This window comes from Choloepus didactylus, chromosome X (genome assembly GCF_015220235.1).
Source record: "Choloepus didactylus isolate mChoDid1 chromosome X, mChoDid1.pri, whole genome shotgun sequence".
NCBI classification, from domain to species: domain Eukaryota; kingdom Metazoa; phylum Chordata; class Mammalia; order Pilosa; family Megalonychidae; genus Choloepus; species Choloepus didactylus.
The window spans coordinates 113,129,796-113,149,452 of record NC_051334.1 but is presented as its reverse complement, the minus strand read 5'-3'; the positions used below and the strand labels follow the sequence as shown (position 1 = coordinate 113,149,452).

At 42.5% G+C, this 19,657-nt stretch overlaps 2 protein-coding genes across 4 annotated transcripts; one reads left to right on the top strand and one right to left on the bottom strand.

The window, feature by feature from the left end:
* Positions 1–5,729: 5,729 nt before the first annotated feature.
* LOC119522798 (ADP/ATP translocase 2-like) lies at positions 5,730–6,947 on the bottom strand. Its single transcript, XM_037821441.1, has one exon. It carries the CDS (start codon positions 6,874–6,876, stop codon positions 5,932–5,934), a length of 945 nt encoding a protein of 314 aa, XP_037677369.1. The 5' UTR covers positions 6,877–6,947; the 3' UTR covers positions 5,730–5,931.
* Positions 6,948–14,808: 7,861 nt separating this feature from the next.
* On the top strand, positions 14,809–19,297 carry ARMCX2 (armadillo repeat containing X-linked 2). Of its 3 annotated transcripts, XM_037821348.1 has the most exons (5): positions 14,809–14,891; positions 15,150–15,561; positions 16,120–16,183; positions 16,470–16,538; positions 16,916–19,297. In XM_037821348.1, exon 5 carries the CDS (start codon positions 17,049–17,051, stop codon positions 18,891–18,893), a length of 1,845 nt encoding a protein of 614 aa, XP_037677276.1. In that variant the 5' UTR covers positions 14,809–14,891; positions 15,150–15,561; positions 16,120–16,183; positions 16,470–16,538; positions 16,916–17,048; the 3' UTR covers positions 18,894–19,297. The 3 variants fall into 3 exon arrangements, with proteins under 3 accessions (XP_037677276.1, XP_037677274.1, XP_037677275.1); XM_037821346.1 differs by having other exon boundaries at positions 15,150–16,183; XM_037821347.1 differs by having other exon boundaries at positions 15,150–16,183; positions 16,470–16,542.
* Positions 19,298–19,657: the final 360 nt, after the last annotated feature.

Genomic DNA, 19,657 nt, shown 5'->3' with positions numbered 1-19,657 from the left:
GAGTGTGTTGTTTAACCTCCAGGTATTTGTGAATTTTCTAAGTCTCTGATGGTTATTGACTTCTAATTGTATTCCATTGTGGTCAGAGAATGTGCTTTGAATAATTTCAATCTTTTTAAATTTATTGAGGCTTGTTTTATGTCCCAGCATATGATCTATTCTGGAGAAAGTTCCGTGAGCACTAGAAAAGTATGTGTATCCTGGTGATTTGGGATGTAATGTCCTGTATATGTCTGTTAAATCTAATTCATTTATCAGATTGTTTAGGTTTTCAATTTCCTTATTGGTCTTCTGTCTAGTTGATCTATCTATAGGAGAGAGTGATGTGTTGAAGTCTCCCACAATTATTGTGGAAACATCAATTGCTTCCTTTAGTTTTGCCAGTGTTTCTCTCATGTATTTTGTGACACCTTGATTGGGTGCGTAGACATTTACGATTGTTATTTCTTCTTGTTGAATTGCCCCTTTTATTAGTATGTGGTGGCCTTCTTTGTCTCTCAAAACATCCCTGCATTTGAAGTCTATTTTATCTGAGATTAATATTGCTACCCCTGCTTTCTTTTGGCTGTAGCTTGCATGAAATATTTTTTTCCATCCTTTCACTTTCAGTTTCTTTGTGTCCCTGTGTCTAAGATGAGTCTCTTGTATGCAACATATTGATGGTTCATTTTTTTTGATCCATTCTGCGAATCTATATCTTTTAATTGGGGAGTTTAATCCATTTACATTCAACATTATAACCGTGAAGGCATTTCTTGAATCAGCCATCTTATCCTTTGGTTTATGTTTGTCATATTTTTTCCTTCTGTCTATTAATATCCTTTATTGTACTCATACCGAATCTCTTTAGTACTGAACCTTTCTCCAAGTCTCTCTGTCCTTTCTTTGTTTCTCTGTCTGTAGGGCTCCCTTTAGTATCTCCAGTAGGGAAGGTCTCTTGTTAGCAAATTCTCTCAGCATTTGTTTGTCTGTGAAAAATTTAAGCTCTCCCTCAAATTTGAAGGAGAGCTTTGCTGGATAAAGTATTCTTGGCTGGAAATTTTTCTCACTCAGAATTTTAAATATATCGTGCCACTGCCTTCTTGCCTCCATGGTGGCTGCTGAGTAGTCACTACTTAGTCTTATGCTGTTTCCTTTGTATGTGGTGAATTGCTTTTCTCTTGCTGCTTTCAGAACTTGCTCCTTCTCTTCTGTGTTTGACAGTGTGATCAGTATATGTCTCGCAGTGGGTTTATTTGGATTTATTCTATTTGGAGTTCGCTGAGCATTTATGATTTGTGTATTTATGTTGTTTAGAAGATTTGGGAAGTTTTCCCCAACAATTTCTTTGAATACTCTTCCTAGACCTTTACCCTTTTCTTCCCCTTCTGGGACACCAATGAGTCTCATATTTGGACGTTTCATATTATCTATCATATCCCTGAGGTCCATTTCGATTTTTTCGATTTTTTTCCCCATTCTTTCTTTTATGCTTTCATTTTCCATTCTGTCATCTTCCAGGTCACTGATTCGTTGTTCAACTTCCTCTAGTCTTGTACTATGAGTGTCCAGAATCTTTTTAATTTGGTCAACAGTTTCTTTAATTTCCATAAGATCATCCATTTTTTATTTAGTCTTGCAATGTCTTCTTTATGCTCTTCTAGGGTCTTCTTGATTTCCTTTGTATTCTGTACTATGGTCTCATTGTTCATCTTTAGTTCTTTGAGTAGCTGCTCTAGGTGCTGTGTCTCTTCTGTTCTTCTGATTTGGGTGCTTGGGCCTGGGTTATCCATATCGTCTGGTTTTTTCATATGCTTTATAATTTTCTGTTGTTTTTGGCCTCGTGGCATTTGCTGAACTTGATAGGGTTCTTTTAGGATTTGTAGACCAACTGAAGTCCTTATCTCTAATTTATCAGATCTACAGCTTCGTGGAGTACACTTTCTCTAACTAACCAGCAGGTGGCGTCCACAAGCCACCTGTTCTCCACAAGCCAGTTCTCCCCTGCTTAGCCTTTTTGGTGAGTGGGGGAGTGAGTCTTGTGGGGTCCAATTGTTGTACCAAGCTTGCGTGTATAGTTGGTGTTGCCTGCCCTGTATATGGGGCGTGTTTCTGGGCAGTCAGGGAGGGGGGGTGGCTCTAACAATCAAATCTCCCTGGTGATCCTAGAGTTTTAAAGCTGCTGCAATAGTCTAATCCTTCAGTTCAGTCCTGCCACAGTTTGTCTCTGCCACTGACCCACAAGTCCTTGGTATTGGCGTATGGCTCCTGAGACTTGCAAGTGGGCCCCTTTTCCAGGCTGTGCACCCCGGGTCCTCTGTTGAGGGATGACTGTGCTATGTCACAGGTGAGTGCCGTCCCCCCAGGGCAGTTCTGGGCTGCTGGGCTGTGTAGGGAGGCTCCCAGTCTGCTCAAATGATGGCTGAGTGGGGCTTTGTTAATTCACACTGCTCTACCTTCCCAACTCTGGGACAATCAGCTGAGGTTGCAGGGAAGGCTAATGTCCACGCCCAGTTTTGTGGTGTGTGCCTGTTATTTGAAGCACTTCCGTCACACTGGGTTGTCTGGGGCAGCTCTGGGCTATGGGGCTGGCGATGGGCAGGAGTGTTTCCTGTCCACCAGGATGATGGCTGTGAGCGGACACCCCCCTTTTCTTGGGAAGTTGTGGTGTTTAGTGAATTTTCTCAGCCACTGGATTATTGCCTTTTGTCTCAGAGCTCTCTTAGTTCTGCTCTTGAGTTGACCTGCCCAAATTGCAAGTCTTTGAAGCTTTCTGTATTGGGCTTCTTAGAGTAATTGTTTTAGAAAAAGAAAAAAGGATTAAAAAAAAAAAAAGGGCCATCCTCAGAGATCTAATGGGTTATTGAAATGCTAAGAGACAAAGCAACCAGGGCCATTAAGGAAAGGTCCACAGGGCAGAGAGATCAGCTTTTCTTCGGGATTTGCATATGCGCCTCAGGGCCTGAGCTCTGCCCTTCCCCTTTCTATGTTCACCAGAACTCCAAAAATCCTCCGCTTTTATTTTGGAGTTTTTCGTGTTGTTTTTTTTTCTGTGCCTGTCTCCTCTCTGCTGGGCTGGCTGCTCTCAGATTCTCTGGTGTCTGGTCTCAGTCTATCTATGGTTGGAGTTTGGATCAGTAGAATGAGTTTCTGATAAGGGCTGCCACTGCAGTTCTCCCTTCTCCTTCCTGGAGCTGACAGCCCCTCCTCCCACGGGACTGAGCCTGGCAGGGAGGGGCGCGGGTCCCCTGGCCGCAAAAACTTACAGATTTCGCTGATCTCAGCAGTTCGACGTGTTCATGAGTGTTGTATGTAGTATGCCCAAAGTCAGATTGCTCTGTGGTGTCCAGTCCACGCAGTTCCTGGCTTTCTACCTACTTTCCTGGAGGTGTAACTTCACTGAAGGATGGCCGATGGTGTCCAAAAACCTCTGTTAGCTGGGAAGGCATGTGACTGGCATCTGCTTGCTCCCAGGGTGCATTTCAAAATGGTGTTTTCCAAAATGTCAGTGTCAGCTTCCAATGGCTGTCTTCAAAATGTGTCTCTCAGCTGCAGCTCTCGAATTGACTTCTTAACAATATTTAGTCTTCCAAACCATGAACAGGGAATGTCCTTTCATTTATTTAGGTCCTTTTTTATTTCTTTTAGCAATGTTTTGCAGTTTTTTCATGTACAAGTCCTTTACATCCTTGGTTAGATTTATTCCTAAATATTTTATTCTTTTAGTTGCTATTATAAATGTAACTTTCTCTTTATTTCTTCTTCAGATTGTTCATTATAAGTGTATAGAAACACTACTGATGTTTGCATGTTGATCTTGTACTCTGCCACTTTGCTGAATTCACTTAGTTCTAGTAGTATAGGTGTCGATTTTTCAGGATTGTCTGTGTATAAAATCATGTCACTTGCAAATAGGGAAAATTTTACTTCTTTCTTTCCAATTTGGATGACTTTTATTACCTTTTTTGCCTAATTACTCTTGCCAGAGCTTCTAGTACAATGCTGAATAACAGTGGAGACAATGGGCATCCTTGTCTTCTTCCTGATCTTAGAGGGAAACTTCCACCATTGAGTATGATGTTAGCGGTGGGTTTTTCATATATACCCTTTATCATATTGAGGAAGTTTCCTTCTATTCCCACTTTTCTAAGTGTTTTTTTCAAGAGGGGGTGCTAGAATTTGTCAAATGCCTTTTCTGCATCAATTGAGATGACCGTGTGTTTTTCTTTCCTTCATTGTGTTAATGTGATGTATTACATTAATTGATTTTCTTATGTTGAAACACCCTTAGACACCAGAGATAAATCCCACTTGATCATGGTGTGTAATTATTTTAATGTACTGCTGGTTTCAGTTTGCTCATATTTTGTTGTGGATTTTTTGCATCTATATTCATCAGAAATATTGGTCTGTAATTTTTATCTTGTGATATCTTTTACCAGCTTTAGTATTAGGGTGATGTTTTCCTCATGTAATGATGTAGGGAGTGTTCCCTCCTGTTAAATTTTTTAGAAGAGTTTGAGTAGGATTGATGTTAATTCTTCTTGTAATGTTTGATAAAATTCACATGTGAAGCCATCTGGTTCCAGTCTTTTCTTTTTGGGAGAGGTTTTTTATTACTGATTCAATCTCTTTACTATTAATTGATTTGTTGAGATCTTCTATTTCATCTTGAGTCAGTGTAGATAGACTACATGTTTCTAGGAATTTATCCATTTCATCTAGGTATCCTAATTTGTTGGGCTACATTTGTTCATAGTATCCTCTTATAATCCTTTTTATTTCTATGAGGTCAGTAGTTATGTGCTCTCTTTCATTTCTGATTTTAGTTATTTGTGTCCTCTCTCATTATCTTCATCAGACTAGGTAAAGTTTTGTCAATTTTATTGGCCTTTTCAAAGTACCAACTTTTGGTTTTCCTGATTCTGTCTATTGTTTTTGTATTCTAGATTTTATTTATCTCTTCTATAATCTTTGTTATTTCCTTCCTTCTGCTCACTTTGGGTTTAGCTTACACTTCTTTCTCTAAATCCTTGAGTTGTGAGGTTAGGTCTCTGATTTGAGATATTTCTTCTTTTATAATGCAAGCAGTGAGAGCTATAAATTTGCCTCACTGCACTGCCTTTGTTGCATCCCATAAATTTTGGTATGCTGTATTTCCATTTTTATTCACCTCAAGTTATTTACTAACTTCCTTTGTGACTTCCTCCTTTACCCATTGTTTAAGAGTACCTTGTTTAACTTCCACGTATTTGTACATATTTGTGTTATGCCAGCTCTCCCTCTGTTATTGATTTCTAGCTTCATTCCACTGTGGTCAGAGAAGATACATTGTGTGATTTCAATATTTTTGAATTTATTGAGATTTGATTTGTGACCTAACCTATGTTGTATCCCGGAAATAACCCATGTGCACCAGAGAATGTGTATTCTGCTACTGTTGAATGAAATGTTATATATATGTCTGTTAGGTCTATTAGGTCTTGTTCAAGTCTTCTATTTCTTTATTGATCTTCTATTGATATATTCTATCCACTATTAAAATTTGTGTATTGAAGTCTCCTATCATTAGTGGAGAACTATCTATTTCTGTCTTCAAAGCTTTCAATGTTTGCTTCATATATTTTTGGGGCTCTGCTATTAGGTGCACAAATATTTATAATTGTTGTGTCTTCTTGTTGAATTGACCCCTTTATCAGTATATGGTGACCTTCTTTGTCCCTCATAACAGTTTTTTTTTTTTTGTATTTCAGATATTTTTATTTCTTCAAATTTGTTATTTATGAGGAATGACTGAAATAAAAAATATAATTGAGTCCCACCATCATCATGGAAATGGCTTTAAGAGAAAAAGTGGTCAGATGAATATTATTGCTTCCCATTTTCAACCAGTAAATAGTTGCCATTTGATAAATAGACAGACAACCGTCTGTCGAGAATGCTCAAGATATGTTATATAATACAGCATGCCGGTTCACAGGAGGGGAACACTAGAAAATAACATGTGAACTTCTTGATTTCATCATACAAGACAAGCACAAAAGCACCACCCATGCCCCTGAGAACGTTGGACCACGCGCCCTTGAAGAAAGCTTTGGATCCTTCATCTCGAGCAATCTTCCTCCAGCAGTCAAGTGTGCCTGTGTACATGATTTCAGCTCCTTTACGCCCTGACTGCATCATCATGCGGCGACGAACAGTGTCAAATGGGTAGGAAGTCAACCCGGCAACAGCTGTGACGGACTGTGTGATCATCCAGCTGATGAAGATGTGAGTATTCTTGGGATCTGGAAGCATTCCCTTTGCGGTGTCACAGATACCAAAGTAGGCAGCTCGGTAGATGATGATACCCTGTACTGACATGTTAAAGCCTTGGTACAGGCCCTTAATCCCATCGGATTTGTAGATCTTAACCAGGCAGTCACCGAGGCCTTTGAATTCCCTTTCAGCTCCAGCTTTCCCCACATCAGCTGCTAGACGGGTACGGGCAAAATCAAGAGGGTACACAAAACACAAGGATGTGGCCCCAGCGGCACCACCTGATGCCAGGTTCCCTGCAAAATAGCGCCAAAACTGGGTCCTCTTGTCAACACCACCCAGGAAGATCTGCTTGTATTTACCTTTGAAGGCAAAGTTGAGCGCCTGGGTGGGGAAGTATCTGATGACATTGGCCAGGTTACCACGCCAGAAGGACAGGACTCCCTGCTCCTTGGGGATACGAACCACACAGTCTATAATGCCCTTGTACTGCTTATCTGCCGTGATTTGCTTGCTGGTATGTTGCACCTGCAGCAGCAGCTTGACCCGCTCAATGGGCGCTACCGCGGTCTTGGAGATGGCCGCGGCTACCCCACCTGCCAGGAAGTCCTTGACGAAGGACACAGCGGCATCTGTCATGTTGAGAGGAATGAGGAGGCGGGGTACAGGACGAGACTAGGAACCGGCTTCAACTCCCGGGCTCTGGGCCCTCATAACAGTTTTTAACTTAAAGCCTATTTTATTTGATTCAAGTATAACTAATCCATCTCTCTTTTGGTTGCTATATTCATGGTATATTTTTTTCCATCCTTTTGCTTTCAATCTACTTGTGTCTTTGCATTTAAGGTGAGTTTCTTATAAACAGCATATAGTTGGGTCATGCTTTTTAATCCATTCTGCCAATCTCTGACTTTGGACTGGAGAGTTTAAGTCATTTATATTTAAAGTAACTACTGATAATGTAGGACTTCTGCCATTTTATATTTTGTCTTTGTAAGTCTTATGCTTTTTTGACCCTTGATTCTTCTATTAATGCCTACTTTCATAAATATTTGATTGTTTATATTGTACCACTTTGAGTCCCTTATTACTTGTTTCTGAATGTATTTTTCACATATTTTCTTTGTAGTAACCATGGGGCTAAAATTTAACATCCTAAATCTATAACAATCATGTTTGATTTGATACCAACCTAACTTCCATGCAATACACATACACTTTTCCTATAGCCCTCCATCTCCCCACCTTTTTGTTGTACTTGATACAAATTATATCTTTTTTCATTGTATGAACACAACCATAGATTTTTCATTACTTTAATGTCTTGGCATTTTAGATCCTGTAAGAAGTAAAAAGTGGAGCTATATACCAAAATTACAATACAATAGTACTGGCATTTATAATTTCCAATATGGTTACCTTTACCAGAGGTCATTATATCCTTATATCACTTTGATCCACTGTCTAGTTTCCTTTCCTTGTGGTCTGAAGAACTCCAGTTAGCATTGCTTGTCTAGTGGTAAAAAACTCCCTCAGCTTTTGTTTATCTGGGAATGTCTTCATTTCTCCCTCATTTTTGTAAGAAAGTCTCACCAAATGTAAAATTCTTTACTGGCAATTATTTTCTTTAAGCACTTGAAATATCTCATCCCACTGCCTTCTTGCCTCCATGGTTTCTGATGAGAAATTCACACTTAATCTTATTGGAATTTCCTTGTAAATAACTTGTTGCTTTTTTCTTGCAGCTCTCAGAATTCTCCCTTTGTCCTTGGCATTGGACAGTTTGATATCTATATGTCTGTGTGTTCTCTTTGAATTTATACTGTTTGGAGTTCACGGGTTTCCTCGAATGTGCATATTAATGCCTTTCATTAAATTGTGGAAGTTTTCTGTAATTATTTCTTTGAATATCCCTTCTGTCCCTTTCTCTCTTTCTTCTCCTTTGGGGACTCCCATAATGCATATTTTAGTATGCTTGACTGTATTCCACAGGTCTCTTAGGCTCTGTTCATTTTTTTAAAGTCTTTGTTCTTTTTGCTCCTCAGTCTGAATCAAGTCAATTGTCTTTACTTTTCCATCACTGACTCTTTCTTCTGACAGCTCCTATAAACTGTGGATCCCCTCTAGGAAATTTTTCATTTCAGTTATGGTGGTGTTCAACTCCAATATTTCTGCTTGGCTCCTACCTAGAATCTCAAAGAGATTCTCATATTTTCAACTCATTGTTTTCCTGCTATACTTCAGTTCTTTCTCTGGGTTTTCCTTTATCTCCTTGAACATACTGAGGATTATTTTTTTAAGCTTTTGTCCAGTATTTCCAAAGTCTGGTCCTCTTCAGTGTTGATTTCTGGATTCTTTTCTTGTTCCTATGGATGATCCATTATTTCCTGTTTCTTTGTTTGCTTTGTAATCTTTTGTTGCACACTGTACATTTTAATATTTTAAAGTGTTAACCCTGGAATTTAGTCCCTGAGTTGTCTGTTCCTTATACAGATAGTGATATGACAGAGATTTTCTTAAGTGCCAGGAGTTAACAAAAACAAACCAAAGCAAAAAGCACCTTTCAAAGTCTTTGCAAATTGGCTATGCTTTGGCTTGTGATCTCCTTCAGAGCTTAGCCCTCTACGGAGAAGATCAGCCCAAGGTGAATATGAAGTGCAGGGTCTTCTCTGTCTTATTTGAGCATGTGTGGAGCCATGGGGCCCTGGAACCCTGCTTCTTTTCCTGGGCTTCTGCTTGCTAGTGGCCATATGAATGCCCCTGTTTACAATTTATAGGAGTTCGAATGCTCCCTTCTACTCCCTTTGAAATAGACTTTTACCCACTTCTGGGTGCTCTGTTGTATGATTTAATGCCCGTGGGCCTTTGACCCAGGCCACTTCAATTTAATTGTTTCTCACACTGCTTTTAGCTGTCTGCAAGCTGAATCTCTGCCTTCAGGACAAATTCGGGGAGGGCAAGCCTGAGACAATTTTCTTGGTTCAGTCTTTGGTCTTCCATGGGGTAGATTGGCAGTGACATACAATCATGCCAGTATGCACACAAGGGTTAATCTGCTCCATCTGGGACAAGGCCAGGGACCCATAATGGGAACACAGGGAAAGAGGTGGGAGAAGGGCACCATGAGCTTTACCTACCATTTTTCATGCTGCTTTTTCTTGATTTTGCACTTGCCTAGTTACTGCAACCCTTAACTGTTTTCCAGATTTGAGGAAGATGGCTCTGCCAGTTTTTTCTAGTTGTTTAAAGATTCAGTGGGAGGACAGTACCCTGAAGCATCTTACACTGTCATCTTGGTCAACCAGAAGATAAGAGCTTTTTTTTTAATTTAATTATTTAATACAGGTGATAGTGGCTCCTGATTTTGATGGCATTATTATCAACCACTCTTTGCATAATGCAAACTAGGTTTCCTAATTGACCAATCATATTATATCCAATTTGAATTATGAAAACATGGTTAGGGTAGAAATGTTTGTACTGAATAAAACTAGACCATTAACTGGGATTTGGGAATTCTTGTTATGTAAATATTTTTATAGACTCTCACATAATACCCTATAATGTGCTGTAATGTTTAATTATCCCACAACATTAGAAAGCATAAGTGTTAATTATAAATGAAACTGGTTGGGGAGAGGAGAGTAAATTAAATTATAGTAAAATCTCTCAATATTTAATTATTTTAACTGGATACATGCTATAAAATGAGAAAGGACTTTTTAAATGACCCATTACAATTTATAAGTTCTTGGTTAATTTACATATTTTTTCCTGACTTCTATTGTCAAGTTTCAGCAAGATAACTTGTGGTTTAAAGAGACAGGTATTTCTTCCAGAGTGAAAAAAATTCCTGCGTTCTGAGAATGGGTTAGTACAGATGAAGTAATGGGGGCTCCTGAGCAAGGAAAGACATGTGCCTTGCTCCAATAGCGTCTCAAAGATGTGGATGGCCATCAGATGTGCCAAGGAGGCTGGACCTTAAACCCAGCAACTCCAGTTTTGACAAAGATCTCTGTTCCTCTAGCATAGTGCAGAGGCACCAGAGCCATTGAGCCTGAAATCAGTTTGCAATCTAGAACTATGTGTGCCTCAGTAGTGACACATATGGAGGAGTCTGCCTCCCCGATACACTGGCTCTCAAATTTTGGCAATGCTCTGGGAGTGAGGGAACCACCAAAATAAATGAGGCTGAATTTCCCATATCAGCTCAAAGTTTAAACTCCTCCAAGGAATGTTCTATCCCCAAGAGCTCAGGCCCACTACATGAATGGGAGATTAAAGGCAGCCCATTTATCAGGGTAGTAGGGTCCCCTTGCCTTAATGCCCTCCCATGTCTTCCTGGGTCATCGGAGATTGTCAAAGATTGCCCTTCTTTAGCAACTTCTCCACTAGTTTCAATTTAACACTTGCCAAAATCTGTTCTAAATGGACCAGAGCCACACATTCTGAGTCTAAACTTCCCTCACTCTTTGTACTAGCCACGAATCTCATTAAAGGTAAAACACATTTCCAATAGATAGTAGACTGCATGTCACACAGTATTTCCTCAAACTTCATGCATTGGAGGAGGTAATTGAATTCCGGCAGGTTTGAGAGAGAAAAGTAACCTCTGAGGGAGAGTTTTTCTGAGAAAACCACTAAGAGATTAAATAAGCACAAGCACCTTTTTCTTTTTGTTTTACCTATGAGGAAGCCATACATTTTCTGGTAGACTGCACCTGTGAAGAGACTCCACAGCAAAAAAATGTTGAAGTTAAGGCTTCCTGGGGCTGTGGATGGGAAGCATATTTTCACTACAAGAATGCAGATCGGCTAGTTATATTACATATAGTAGATGCTATTGGTGCTCTGCCAAGATTCCATTTACTGGCCAGTATATCTATCCCCTAGCTGCTAGAAGTGTTGGTTGCTAAAGATTTATAGCTGCATCCTTCTCAGAGTCACTTCATCCCTGACAGCCCAGATAAAATAGAAGGAACTCAATACTGATGGCCACATGACACAGCTAAGAGCCTGGATCATGCCCGAGGCTCCCAGCCTCACTGGATTCCTGTGTCCTCTATCCCAAGAATGGCACAGAAGATACCCAACTGGTCTATTTGAAAGGCTCATGAACACTGGGATGATGAGCATCACAGCTACAACTAGTGTGGAAAGATATCCCCCCATACACTGGTAATTTGTAACCCTAGAACCTTGGCACTACCCCAGTGAGGTGAGCCCACCAAATCACTGTGATAGGATATATGACAATATCTGGGAGAATAACATTCCAGGCAGAGGGACAAGCAAGTAAGTGCAAAGGTTCTGTGAAGGGATCATACCCAGTATATTCTCGGGACATCAAGGAAGCCAGGATGGCTAGAGCATCGTGAGCTAGGAGGAGAGCAGTAGAAGATGAGGTCAGAGAGGTAATAAATTTGAATAGATAGGGCCTTGTATGTTGTAGTCAAGACATTGCATTTACACCAAATAACATGAGAAGTGGCTGAGGAGTTTGAACAAGGGAGCAGCACTACTGTAATCCTGATAGTCCCTAGAGTTTATTCCATAGTCTAATCTACAGACAGGGAGGGAGACTGGTCTACTTATATCATTCATTACAACAACAAATTGAAGGAGGAAATTACCTTACAACCAATGCGTTCTATAAATATAATTAGTTATTCCTAATTTTAGAAAAATACTAATAGTAAAATAGGAATAGGAGGAAACTTTGTTTATGTGGTAAAGAATTGTATATAATTTAACCAGCCATTCTGGTTAAATTCAACTAAATATAAAAGAAAATGTCCTTAACCTAATGAAGAATATATGAGGCTCTTATGATCTGGCAATTTCATCACTCCCTGTAGGGAGAATTTATGGCTAACCTACACTCACTGACATTATTTCTTTGTACTACTTTTTTGCAGTAGTGTTAAACATAAGAGAAAGTAACCTTGAAATAAAAAGAGAATATATCAGAAACAGCAAAAATTACACTAAATGATGAAACCAAAGAGGCATTCCCACTTGCTTCAAGAACAAAATCAGGAGGCTTTCATTCTCCACTATCATTCAACATAGTTCTGGAGGTTCTGGTCAATGTAATACATGCAGCAAAGAAATGAAATAGAAATACATAGATACTGGAAAAGAAGAAATGAAAAGTCATCATTTGCAGATGATCATGCATGTCTAGAAAAAAAAGCAAAGGTATCACCTGAAAACTACTGGAATTAATAAAAGAGATCACAAAAATTGGCAAATACAAAGTAAGTATACAATAGTTGAATATTTTCCCTAAAACAGAAAGTTGCCTATCAGAAATTATAATTGGAAAAGGAATACTATTTCAGCACAAGGACTTCTAAATACCCGAGAAAAACCTAAAAAGGAAAGTGAATGACCTAGCTGAAGAAAGTGATGAAATTTGATTAACAAACATGAAAATAAAACTGAGCAAAATGGAGATGTAACATATTCCTGGATGGAAAGTCTCAACTTTAGGATGCTAATCTTCCTTCAAATTAAACTGCAGATTTCATGCAATTATAGTACAAATCCCAAAATTATTTTTTATTTTGTGTTGCTTGATTTGGAACTTGATTAATAAGCATAAATGCAACTACTAATATGTGCATAAAAGAAAGTTGGAAATAGTGATGGCTGAGAGTGGAAAGGATATTACAGGGCTCATTTCCTTTATACTTTGTATATTTCCATATTTTTTGAATTTTTTTTACCACTGGTACATATTACTTTAATTATCAGAAAAGAAACAAGATTCCTAATCTGGACTATTGTATATACCACAGACCTTCTGGCCATTATATTGGTTATTAATATTTGGGGGAGGGGTCACAGATCCCTTGAGAAACTGAGATCAATAATCCCTCTCCCTGCCAAAAAAAAAAGGCTCTTAATCATACATACACTCAAACAAAACCTTGCATACAATTTCAGGTAGTCCAGACTTGGCCAGTTCAAAATACCTACTCTAGGTTAATCAGTATGATCAATGGGAAGATTTCTTGGGTCTGGGCATAAATTTGGCTGAGGGGGGACCAAGGTGGGTGTGAAATGGCAGACAGTGACCCTGCAGAAGGCTGTGTTCTTCCTCGGTACCATGGAGGTTAAGGAAGTTAGAGGTGAAAGGCCTAGCAGACTGCACCTCTTAGGCCAGATGGGTGGCAGCAGACAGTGTTATGAGCAACTTCCATAAGGGCACCATGAATAAGGGCAGAGTAGACAGGCCTAGGTGCTCTCCCCCAGTCATCACTTCTCCAGGCTTCTTTAAACCTACAACGCAGATGTAGGTGGGAATAAGAATTCTTTTTATGCATCAGCTGAGTTTCCTTTGTGCAAATTTGGGGGTGGGTAGGAGGGAGGAATGAGCAACAGAGTCAGGTGGCTGAATGCAGGAGATGTTCTGGAATATGGGGGTGGGATGGGTATAGGGGCAACACCTTCTCTACCCCTTAACAAGGCAGAGAAGATCTGACCACCTCTGCATCCCTCACACCCTCAGTTTCCTTGGCCTCACAGTTCTTCCCTTTGCCTAAAGCTGAATCACTAGACTGGAACCTAATCCAGGGACAGGTGTTGAAATCTGTCATGATCATATCCATCAAATTACAGGAGGTTCACACAGCAGTCAGCAATGGTTTGGGAACATTAAATAAATGTGTTTCTCTAGCAGAACAAGACAGGGTCATTTATTCATCAACTTAAAATGCTGTCCCAGGAAAAAAAGTAAGGTATAATTTGTCCAAAATAAGTAAGATTGGACAACTGAACCATCTCTCCATGCGTCAATTTACAGATCACATGGAAATGAGCCTATCTTGTTGAGAAAAATTCCATTTTTAGATATTCAAAATACCTTAGCATATTTTGAAAACTATTTCCTATGTGGTCAATTGAATTAATTTCCTGTGAGGTAAAAATTAACCAAAATTAATTGTGCCTTCCAATATAAGTGGGAAATTTTTATAAGACAAGCCCCCCTTTTTTATTGCTGTTTCCCACACTAAATCCTTGTTTTAGTGTATCTTACTGTAAAAATAAGGTGTTGTCATAGTTTTAAAAACAAGAGAGAGGAGTATTACAAAAGTACAGACCCTAATCCCACTCCTTGTCTCCCTTCTGACACCTACCCCTTGCCTATACTGGAGCAGGGACCCGACTGCAAGGGAAATGGTGGTCACTAGTGGCCGAAGGGTTGCAGGTGGAGAGAGGGGAGGGTGCCTAGTAGCCTAGGAAAGGATGAGATAATTCCCCAACAAAGAAATAAAATTGCCCGTAACTCTGAGATGATGCAGCCCCTCCTTGGCTGCAAATTCTAACTACAGAGAGAAGGGGCCACTTTTGGCCTCTGGGACTACAAAAACAAAAACATGAGTGACAGGACCTGATGTGGTGGGGTGAGGTGGGGGTGAGGGTAAAGGAGGTGGCTCGTACTCCTGGTGGGAGTGGAAATTAGGGACCCAAGCTTACTGGCGATGCGGCCCTCACGTGATCAGGAGCTGACGTGGGCAAAGGTACTTAAAGCCCTGACCGCAGTCCTCCGTCCTCCTCTGGGTACCAACTCTCTATTGCGCTACGCACAGCCGTGCGTTTAACCCAGGCGAGGAGGAGAAGGAGAAAATTCCCCCAGATCCGGGCAGGTGGGTGTGAGGGTGGGCACGGCCTGGGACCCCTGAGTAGGGGTAGCCCAGAGATGCGGGAGTCCGAGGCCGCGGGCGCCTCCTCTCGCCCACTTCTGGCCGGCTTTCCAGACAGCCGCGCTCAGTCGCAGATCCTTTCGGTGGGAGGCGGGGAAAGGGGGAGGGGGGGTTCGTAAAGACTTCTATATGCTTTGCGAAGAATCCCCTTATCTCCTCTCCCAGCCAGTGTTTTTGTTTTGTTTTGTTTTTGACACTCAGGCCCCGCAACCCATACCCCGTCCTGTTTTGAGAGGAGGAGGGAAGAGAAATAAACGTAGCAGCGCATACAAGGCCAGTGGGGAAGCTGGGAAACGGTGACCGGAGGGTCGCGCAATTTGGAAATGATCCGGCCTATTCACTTCCACCCTCATTTTGCAGACAGTTACATCGACTACCCCACCCCACTCCCTCCCTTCCCCCGACCCTCTGTCCTTTGCGGTGCCGGGAAATGGGTGTGCTAGCCTCTTTGGGCGAGATGGTGGGTTTGACGCTGTCTGGGTTTCACAAGAGGGGGATACCCTGAGAGAATCTTGTATTAAACCGCCGTATTAACAACCAGTCTGTTTTTTAGACACCTCTGGCTCACACCGCTCTTCACCCCCGTCTTTTCATTCCTGGAAAAGGAGTTCGGGTACACAGGCAGGAGAAATGGCGGTTAACGGGGGATTGGGAGGGGATGGTGGTGGAAGGAGGAGCCCAGAGCTGAGAAACGGTGGAAAATCACGACCCTGAACGCGAAAAGACAGACATTGGGGCCCCTGTTCTGCAAGCTAAAGCTAGGCTTGGGGGCTGCAGAGTGAAGGGCGGGTGATCACAGGAGGGGACGCTAGATTGTTCGGCAGTTATCCTCGTCCCACGTCCCATCCAGCTTTTTGCTGCACCCTCGCCCCGCCCCTCCGCCCCCGCTTCATTGCAGGAGAAGGGGTGTGGCGGTGTGTCCCAGAGAAATGGCGGACGGGGGCGGGGCAACATGCAAGGAGGGGGTGTGTGCCTGAGGAGCCTGCGCAGGAGGGGGGATTGGAATGGGAGGGGAGGAGTGGGCAGAGTTGAGGGAATTAAGAGGTGGAATCGTTTGACATTCGGGTATGCGAATTCTAAAAGGCAGTTGTTGGGCCTCTTGTACTGCGTGCAGATCCATTCATCAGGCCCTCAGTCTCCGACTGAGAGTGTCTATATTTCTGCCCTTCAGTCTGTCCTTAGGATGAAGCTTTAACTGAACTGAAGGAAGGAGAAACAGCCCTGAATTCTGGGAGGTCAGTGCTGGGGGTGGGAACTGTCTGGGAACTCCTGGTGTGGATGTGGCAGAAACCTGAGGAGAGTCTGGGACCAGAGGCTTCTCCTCTTCCACCTCCCGTCCTTTTTGGTGCAGGAAAAAGGGCGTGGCGTCAGCCTTAGGAAGTTGTTTAAGGGAGAAGGGATAGGGAGGGAAAGAGAAGCCCTGAGAGGGGGAATCTTTTGACTCACAGGGATTCAAATCAGGAAAGGGATCGGTGTCTGTTCAACAAAAACTCAAACGCAATTTCGGGTATCTGTCCGCAGGTCTGTCAGTCTTTTGGGCCTGCGGAGCTGAGGGGAGGGAGGCCAGCAAACTACTTCTGATCTCAGCAGGTTGGTATGTGAATGTGTACCACCTGGGGACCCTTGGGGTGGGGGTGGGGGTGGGGGGAGATCAGAACAGATTCTGGGATCTCTATTGCCTTTCCCGCTCTCCACCAGCTTTCCCAACGTTTTTACAGCCTCTCACTACCCGTTTAGGTGCTGGGAAATTGCATATGTTGACATTGAATAGGGCAGGCTAGGGATGAAAATACAGAAAATGTTGGACAACCAGGTCCATGAATCAGCAAACGCAGGCTTTGACACCTGTGTTCTGGGTACTAGCATGCCCACCAATTAAGTGTGTCCCCAGTCTCTCCTCGAAGTAGGCCTTGGTAGGCAAAAAGTGAGCCAGAGCCTAACGCCTCAATTCTATTCTTTACCCCTAGGTCCTGCTCGGCTTGCAGCCTTGGCCGAACTTGGGAGCCTGAGCTGAAGAGTCTCACTCGCCAGGACGTGCACGCACCCCACTTGGGCAAGTCAGCTCTGCATCCTGGATCAGGGAATCAGCCCAGCTGCACCATGAGCCGCGTTCGCGATGCTGGCTGTGTAGCCGCAGGGATAGTGATCGGGGCTGGTGCCTGGTACTGCGTATACAAATACGCCGGGGGAAGAGCCCAAACGAAAAAGAGACTGACCAAGCCGAAGACCAGGGCAGGGGCAGTGGCTGGGACAGGAGCCAGAGCTAGAGCTGGGTTAAGGGCTGGATTCACAATTGACCTTGGGCCCGAATTCAGTCCTCCCGCTCCAGTCCAGGCTGGGGCGGAAAACAGGGCCCAGAATGAAGCCTCTGCTCTGGACACGGCCGGAGCTGAGGCAGTGGTCCCAGCTGCAGCCAGTGCTGACGGTCAGAGTGGGGAAGGAAGTCAGGCCCAGGAGCCTGATGGGGTAGGGGTTGAGACTAAGGCCGAATCTGTAGTAGCGGCTGCAGAGGCTTCTGCAATGGCAGCATCCCTCGGGGCAGAGGCTACTGGGGCTGCAGAGACCACCGCAATGTCAGAGGCTCCCAAAGTGGCAGAAGTCCCCGGGGCAGTGCCTCTGGGGACAGAAGAAGCTCCAGAAGTAACAGAGGCTCCAGGGGCTGTAGCTCCTACCCAGGCTGTGGAGGCTCGTGGCGCTGCAGGGCATACTCGGGCAGCAGAAGCTCCCCGGGTGGTGGTTCCTACCGGTGCTGCAGAGGCTCCTGGGACATCAGGGTCCTCTAGAACAGCAGCAGTTCCTGGAACAGCAGCTGTCAAGAGAGCTACTCCTGGGGCTCACACTGGGGCTATACCTAAGTCTGGGTCATCAACTGGAGCTGTACCCAAAGGTGGGGCCAAGGGTGGAACCAAGGCCCGAACTGGAGGCAAGGGTAAGGGCAAGAAAAGCAAAGTTGAAGTAGATGAATTGGGGATAGGCTTCCGCCCTGGGGATGGGGCTGCAGTAGCTGCTGCAGCCTCTGCTAATGGGGGACAAGCTTTCCTAGCAGAGGTTCCTGATTCTGAGGAAGGGGAGTCCGGGTGGACTGACACAGAGTCCGATTCAGACTCTGAGCCTGAGACTCAGCACAGAGGGAAAGGTAAAAGAACCATTCCCATGCAGAAGCGCCCCTTTCCTTATGAAATTGATGAGATTCTGGGTGCCCGAGACCTCAGGAAAGTCCTTACCTTGCTTCAGAAGTCTGATGATCCTTTCATCCAACAGGTAGCTTTGCTCACCCTGAGCAACAATGCCAATTATTCATGCAACCAAGACACAATTCGCAAATTGGGAGGCCTCCCGATTATTGCAAACATGATCAACAAAACTGATCCCCACATTAAGGAAAAAGCCTTAATGGCCCTGAATAACCTGAGTGAGAATTATGAAAATCAGGGTCGTCTTCAGGTATACATGAATAAAGTGATGGATGATGTCATGGCCTCTAACCTGAATTCAGCAGTACAGGTAGTTGGACTAAAATTTTTAACAAACATGACTATTACTAATGACTACCAGCACCTGCTTGTTAATTCCATTGCAAACTTTTTCCGTTTGTTATCTCAGGGAGGTGGAAAAATCAAGGTTGAGATTTTGAAAATACTTTCAAATTTTGCTGAAAATCCAGATATGTTAAAAAAACTGCTCAGTACCCAAGTGCCGGCATCATTTAGTTCCCTCTATAATTCTTATGTGGAATCAGAAATTCTTATTAATGCCCTTACTCTATTTGAGATCATCTATGACAATCTCAGAGCAGAAGTATTCAACTACAGAGAATTCAATAAAGGTTCCCTTTTTTTCTTATGCACTGCATCTGGAATATGTGTTAAGAAAATTCGAGCCTTAGCAAATCACCATGACCTCCTGGTGAAAGTGAAAGTTATAAAACTAGTGGACAAATTCTGATTGCCTATCTATGTGCCCCCAAAGAGCTTGAAGAAATTTGGTTCTGCAGTCTGGAAGCATTGAAAATTGAAAGTTACTGCTTTTCCACTTTGCTCATATAGTAAAGGAATCCTTTCAGCTGCCGGTTTTGAATAATGTATCATCCAGAATGATGTTAATCGGTGAGTCTCCAGCTTTCAGCTGAACCATTTTATGAATACCAAATAGTCATCTTGTACTGAAAACACATTTGTGACTTTAATCGTGCTGCTTGGATGGGAATACTTTTACTGGTTCCTCTATGTGAATTGAAAGTGAACATGTCCATCATGAATAGCCTACATTTCTATCATTTGTTTTGACTTGAATTTATGCACCAAAGACTTCATTTGTGTATCATCAATAAAGTTATATGTTTCAACTGACATAAGTTGTTCCCTTGCTTGAATTTAAAATACAGCTGGAGAGATAAGGCACATAAACTCAAAAGGATTACTAACAGTACCATGACATATGCTCATTGTCAAGTGTATGCTATTTGGTTAAATGAAGCAGAGGTTGCTGAGAAAGCTTCAAGGAGGAAGGACACACTTAAGCATGAGAAAACATAGAAGGGCATTCCAGGAAGAGAAAATAGTTTGAAGGAAGGCATGGAGGTGGGGAATCTTTTCCTGTAATAGAAAAAACCAGTTTGCCTAGAGTGGAAGCTGTGGAAAGGGGAGTGATAAGAGATAAAAGTGGAAATTTAGGGTGGGTCAAGCTTGGGGAAGGATCCTAAATGCCAA

Bases quoted from the DNA above. Each gene is read 5' to 3' on its own strand.
- ARMCX2 (XM_037821348.1), top strand. From the start codon at position 17,049: ATGAGCCGCGTTCGCGATGCTGGCTGTGTAGCCGCAGGGATAGTGATC.
- LOC119522798 (XM_037821441.1), bottom strand. From the start codon at position 6,876: ATGACAGATGCCGCTGTGTCCTTCGTCAAGGACTTCCTGGCAGGTGGG.